The 6896-nt window shown below is 41.1% G+C and overlaps 1 protein-coding gene across 2 annotated transcripts in view; it reads left to right on the top strand.

Annotated features, from left to right (window-relative positions):
• LOC136864790 (lysosomal proton-coupled steroid conjugate and bile acid symporter SLC46A3) overlaps positions 1-5767 on the top strand; it is a 76991-nt gene extending 71224 nt beyond the window's left edge. The window contains exons 3-5 of one of the 2 annotated variants that reach the window (XM_067142189.2): positions 10-93; positions 181-337; positions 5196-5767. In XM_067142189.2, the coding sequence (XP_066998290.2) occupies positions 10-93; positions 181-337; positions 5196-5247 (293 nt within the window). In that variant the 3' untranslated portion in view covers positions 5248-5767. Of the gene's footprint in view, positions 1-9; positions 94-180; positions 338-5195 lie in introns of those variants that run through there. The other variant, XR_010859372.2, reaches the window with a different exon arrangement.
• Positions 5768-6896: the final 1129 nt, after the last annotated feature.

Genomic DNA, 6896 nt, shown 5'->3' with positions numbered 1-6896 from the left:
TGTTCACAGTGCCTGTTATATCAGTATTAAATGTGTTCAGCATACCTTCCTTGCGATCAGTACTCTCAAAACAAGTTGAGCCAAACGAGTTGGGTAAGATATTATGAACTACAGATATGATGTATACTGTATTTATTACCTCTAAACATTGCAAGATTGTAATATATTATTTTATTGCAGGTAAACTGTTTGCATGTGTTGCAAGTGTAGAAAATGTGTGTACCCTTCTAGGATCACTGCTCTTTAACAGTCTTTATCCAGTGATGCGTGACCTTTACAGAGGATCTATATTTCACCTTGCTGCAGGAATACAAATTATTCCTCTCATTATAATAACGTAAGTTATATAATCTGCTATCTTAATTATTAAGGACAATTTCCTCTGTGTTATAGTTTACAAGCAACTTAAATACCAGTAGTAAGTTTCACAGGAGGTTCAGGGAAAAAAGAGCGAATTCATAAGAAATATGAAAACTATGTTCATTTATATAGTTCGGGGCTATTGGGATTATGAGCCATTTATACCGCAAAGAAATCCTGTTTCTGTGATATATTTTATCAGTTCAAAAGACTTAATTTTGCATTGACTACAGCTAAATGATAAGTAAGTTTGTCATGATTCATTTGAAAGATACAATGGTTCTAGAAAAGCTGCAGTCACTTAAGGAAGACAATGTAAGGAGTGGAACAGAAATACTAATTTTTTTTTTCTTTTTCCATCTGCCTAATGGCACAGGCCAGAGCCCCTCATGCATTGTCACTGAATTGTGCTTTATGGGAGGTATGCAGTGGTGTTTCAACATTGTACTATCTAATGTCTTAGAGAGGTGTGGCAATCCAAGGCAGTCCCACTGCCACACTGGGTGAAACACTGGCTTTCTGAAAACAAAGTTACATTATCAGTTTTGATTAACTGATATTCTCGATCGGTGAAACAAATTATAGTTCCCTACAAGAAACCTAGGCAGTCATTTCTAATAAGTGTACTTACAATGCATAGTCACTGCATTGTGCCACAAAGGAAGCTTGCAGTAGTGTCTCTCTGGTACACCAGCTGGCATACCAGCTGGCATCTTGAAGAGATGTGGCAGTCCAACTGACAAGCCCACTGCCACACTGGGCCAAAATGCTGGATATTTGAAGATTGAGAAGCCTGAACACTATCAATTTTGATTAATAGAAAGGTGTTGTAAATTAATTATTTATAAAAATGGTAGAAACGATGTGCACTCATTTGTAAAAAATATTGCATCCTATGAATGAATTGCATGAATACATTGAAGGTTGCCACACACAATCATCCAAGGATGACATGTGTCCCATTGCATTTAATGCTGATTGCTTGCACGGAAGTGCCACTAAGGGCCATACATGTCATTCCCTCATTCATGCATTCAAGACACCGAATAACAAATAAGGCCTTAAAAGCAGTGTGAGCCTCAGAGATAAGTTGAGTGAACATGTAGCATGAGCCAACAGCACATCTGAGAAGCCTTTGACCTGCTATATAAGTTTGAAAGAGGCTGCATCATCGGACTAAGGAAGGTAGGTTGGATGTTTCGACGCATTGCTTGCCACTTAAACTGTTCTGACTACACTGTACATTGGTATTGGATGCAGTGGGAATGTGAGAGTGCACATTTATTGAAAAGGTCAACCCTGGTGTACCACCAGCAGGGCAGATCGTTTCATTGTGCGACAGGCTGTAAGCACTTTGCGGACATCGTCGTTCACCATCCAGAGACAAGTCATGCCAGCTGGGGATTGGTTTCCACCAGTACCATACTGAGGCAGCTAGCTGAGCAGGATCTGTTGTCATACATCCCTTATGACGTCTACTATGACATTCCTGAGCATCATCGAGCAAGTCTGAACTTCTGCGTGAATGAGCAGGATGATAGCTTGGTGTCATAGTGTGATGTGCTATTTCCTATGATTCTTTCTTTTTCCCCACTATTGGTGACTGAAGGAACCCCAATGGCACAGTGATACTTCCAAGAAATACTGCCACCGTGTTTGCTTCCCTTCATGGTGCAGTTCAACAATGCTATTTCCCAGCAAGATAATGTCTGGCCTCACACAGCACAGGTATCTCTGACCTACCCTCTTGATGTTAACATGATCTCTTGGTCAGCAAGGTCTCCAAACCTGTCACCCATCAAGAATGTTTGGGACCAAATGGGATGGCAACTAGAGCAAATTAGGAGGATCAGTTGTACCAGCTGTGGCAATATCTTCCTCAGGAGAATATCTGATGTCTGTATGCCTCCATACCGGAATGTATTGTCATCTGTCTCAATGCTACGGCTGGTTCAACACTGTACTATGAGCATCCTGTAATAGTTCATTACTTTGCGATAAATACTGGGTGTGGTACATTATTTTTATGTTTTCTTTATACTACTATGTCCTGTGCCTGTACCCACTTATATATCCTGCTATAGCTTATTTTTGGTGCGCAATTCTTTTTGCAAATGAGTGTAAATGTTAAGACCAAAGACGGCAAGACAGGATGGTCTGAAACTAGTGTGACAGAGAAATGTACTGTCACCGTTGGTGCTGATAATTATGATGGATATCAAAAGGGACAGCCAATAGAGATACAAGAATGAGTACAATGATATTTATAGTATTGAGAAGTGAAAAAATATATTTCTGGAGTAAATGGGAAGTTTAAAGAAAGAGAATCAGGAAGATAAGTGTGTTGTGTGCAGGGAAAAGAGGAATAAGCATGCTCATGCTAGTATGTAAAGGAATCCCAAAATGCACATTAGGTGTCCATTTGGAAAAATATTTCAATTTAACCTACATGAAGTATTTGAATGTGCTACATGTCACCTACTGTTGTGCAATCTGGTAAGGAGAGAAACTTCAAATTGACATGCTTTGTCTTGGAAAATGGCTTCTACATATGAAGGTGAAACATCAAACTTATTAATTACTTGAGCATGTCATATATTCCCAAAACTGACCACAGTAACAAAGTATATATTTTGAAGCAACACCTGAGAAAATACACTGACTGACAGAGCAAATGCAACACCAAGAAGGAGTGATCAGAACTTTTTGCCAATCGCAGGGTAGACTGACGTCACTGAGGTATGCTCATGATGTGAAATGCGCCGCTGTGCTGCGCACGTAGCGAACGATAAATGGGACACGGCGTTGGCGAATGGCCCACTTCGTACCATGATTTCTCAGCCGACAGTCATTGTAGAACGTGTTGTCATGTGCCACAGGACACGTGTATAGCTAAGAATGCCAGGCCGCCATCAACGGAGGCATTTCCAGCAGACAGACGACTTTACGAGGGGTATGGTGATCGGGTTGAGAAGGGCAGGTTGGTCGCTTCGTCAAATCGCAGCCGATACCCATAAGGATGTGTCCACGGTGCAGCGCCTGTGGCGAAGATGGTTGGCGCAGGGACATGTGGCACGTGCGAGGGGTCCAGGCGCAGCCCGAGTGACGTCAGCACGCGAGGATCGGCGCATCCACTGCCAAGCGGTGGCAGCCCCGCATGCCATGTCAACCGCCATTCTTCAGCATGCGCAAGACACCCTGGCTGTTCCAATATCGACCAGAACAATTTCCCGTCGATTGGTTGAAGGAGGCCTGCACTCCCGGCGTCCGCTCAGAAGACTACCATTGACTCCACAGCATAGACGTGCACGCCTGGCATGGTGCCGGGCTAGAGCGACTTGGATGAGGGAATGGCGGAACGTCGTGTTCTCCGATGAGTCACACTTCTGTTCTGTCAGTGATAGTCACCGCAGACGAGTGTGGCGTCGGCGTGGAGAAAGGTCAAATCCGGCAGTAACTGTGGAGCGCCCTACCGCTAGACAACGCGGCATCATGGTTTGGGGCGCTATTGCGTATGATTCCACGTCACCTCTAGTGCGTATTCAAGGCACGTTAAATGCCCACCGCTACGTGCAGCATGTGCTGCGGCCGGTGGCACTCCCGTACCTTCAGGGGCTGCCCAATGCTCTGTTTCAGCAGGATAATGCCCGCCCACACACTGCTCGCATCTCCCAACAGGCTCTACGAGGTGTACAGATGCTTCCGTGGCCAGCGTACTCTCCGGATCTCTCACCAATCGAACACGTGTGGGATCTGATTGGACGCCGTTTGCAAACTCTGCCCCAGCCTCGTACGGACGACCAACTGTGGCAAATGGTTGACAGAGAATGGAGAACCATCCTTCAGGACACCATCCGCACTCTTATTGACTCTGTACCTCGACGTGTTTCTGCGTGCATCGCCGCTCGCGGTGGTCCTACATCCTACTGAGTCGATGCCGTACGCATTGTGTAACCTGCATATCGGTTTGAAATAAACATCAATTATTCGTCCATGCCGTCTCTGTTTTTTCCCCAACTTTCATCCCTTTCGAACCACTCCTCCTTGGTGTTGCATTTGCTCTGTCAGTCAGTGTATTTCTGAGATTTCAGGATGTAAAGACATGTTCTTGAACTGAGAAACATAAAGAAAGTCATTCTTGTCAGGCTGAGCCCAACTTGGCAGGTTTGATCTTGACCTTGTCCGGTGGTATTTGAAGGTGCAAGTCGGCCTCGTGTCAGTAGATTTACTGGCACATAAAAGAACTCCAAAAGCATAAACATTTAGTTAGTGTGACATAAAACCAATAATATCATTATTGTTAGTCATGCTTTTTTCCTTTCTCTCGTTCCATTGAGTCAATTGCAGTGTGTGGTTCTTGATAGGTAAATGATGTTTGCATTTTACACTTCAGTGAGGAAAACTTATATTTTGATGAGATTGCTGTCTGCAAAAGATAGAATGGCTGCATGAATTTATAAATTAAATTGTTAGTACAGTTCCAAAATCATAACCAAAACCTCGTAGCAATTGCAACTTTTAATTTCCTTTCTTTGTAAATATTACATTCTCCTTTCATATGAAATACATGTAAATTATGAGTACCAGTATATTTAATTTAGTGACCACATCAGGAGTACAAATGGTTTCTTTGTTTTGTTTTTTGTGCTCTGTTCTGATAGACACTCTTCCTTTATTGTGGCTTTCAGTACCTTGACTATATCTCTGAAGGAATTAATATTTTTTCTTTTGCTCTTTTTGAAAATTTAAAGTAATGTTTTATTCTCTCTAATTTCCCATCTTCATACAGACTTGTAAGTATATATAATAATAATGTTCTGATTTTTCTTTTCCAGTCAAACAATGTTGTGGAAGGATCATGATTACTCACTTTTGGAAAACAGCTGATGCTTCTGAACGCTGAGTTGAATAGTTCTGTGATTTATGTAAAGATTTGTATGAAGAAAGGTAATTGGCATGAATGCTTAAGTAAAACTATGTGTTTGTAGATATATTTATTTAAGTTAACCTTTACCCAGAGTAGTCCCCCGGCCCCTTATAATTGAGTTTTATGCAACTTTTAATTTTTAGACAACCTTAAAGTATCAGTCCCTGTTCTATAATATGTTTTAGTTTACTCTAAAGAATGCAAAAGGTGGGATTGTTAGCACCAATTGTAATTCATAGATAGAAACTCTAATAAACACATACAACAGTTAGAGCCATTAGGTCAGGAAGACTATAAACAAATATCATATAGATGAACTTCCAACTGTATACCTGGTCTTGACATTATGTCTTTAGTAGTGATGAAGTTATGGTTCATGGCTCTCTCTAACACTTAATCATGTAATTACAGTTGATAAAGGACCTATTAACATACAGTTACAGAACACAAAATAGCTATGCTAAATTATAGTTTGAAAAATCATGGCCAACTAGATCTATGCTGTGCTCTTTTTACCAGCCTTGGCAGTTGCTTGGAAAAGCCTAGAATAAAGCAGAAATTCAAAAGTTTCTCTAAAATGCCATAGGGGCACTGGCTGCCAATGATACTGACAGGAAGCTATGTATTGTAATTATCGTATTTCCAATTTCATATGTATTGTTTTGTTGTTGCTAGTGTTACTAGTGGGTTCATAATAACATATTTATTTTGTTGAGAGTCGATAGTAATGTAACAATTCAAATTTTTTTATTGTGTAATGCTTTTTAAAAATTGTGTTCACAAATCTTTGAACATGTTATATTGTTGTGTGCCTTTTTTTCAAACAGGAAAAAACTAAGGGACACCATCATTTCATGATTTCCTGCAGACAATGACATATGTAACAAGTAGTTCAGAGCGATTTCACATGATAACTTTGTCCCAAACAGTAAAATGAAATGGTGTATGGCTTTTAGTGCCGGGAGTGTCCGAGGACATGTTCGGCTCGCAGGTGCAGGTCTTTTGATTTGACACCCGTAGGTGACCTGCATGTCATAATGAAGATGAAATGATGATGAAGACAACACATACACCCAGCCCCCGTGCCAGCGAAATTAACCAATGATGGTTAAAATTCCCGACCCTGCCGGGAATCGAACCCAGGACCTTTGTGACCAAAGGCCAGCACACTAACCATTTAGCCATGGAGCCAGACTGTCCCAAATAGTAATTCTCCTTTATGCACTAATTTGTTTTTTAGTATTGTGTAGATTAGAGATATGGTTTTCTTTAACTGTGTTTACAAATATCAATCAATACTGATCTGCATTTAGGGCAGTCGCCCAGGTGGCAGATTCCCTATCTGTTGCTTTCCTAGCCTTTTCCGAAATGATTTCAAAGAAATTGGAAATTTATTGAACATCTCCCTTGGTAAGTTATTCCAATCCCTAACTCCCCTTCCTATAAATGAATATTTGCCCCAGTTTGTCCTCTTGAATTCCAACTTTATCTTCATATTGTGATCTTTCCTACTTTTATAAACGCCATTCAAACTTATTCGTCTACTAATGTCATTCCACGCCATCTCTCCGCTGACAGCTCGGAACATACCACTTAGTCGAGCAGCTCT

The sequence above is a fragment of the Anabrus simplex genome, chromosome 1 (assembly GCF_040414725.1).
Source record: "Anabrus simplex isolate iqAnaSimp1 chromosome 1, ASM4041472v1, whole genome shotgun sequence".
Classification (NCBI taxonomy): domain Eukaryota; kingdom Metazoa; phylum Arthropoda; class Insecta; order Orthoptera; family Tettigoniidae; genus Anabrus; species Anabrus simplex.
The sequence above is the reverse complement of the archived record's forward strand: the minus strand, read 5'-3'. Positions and strand labels throughout refer to the sequence as shown.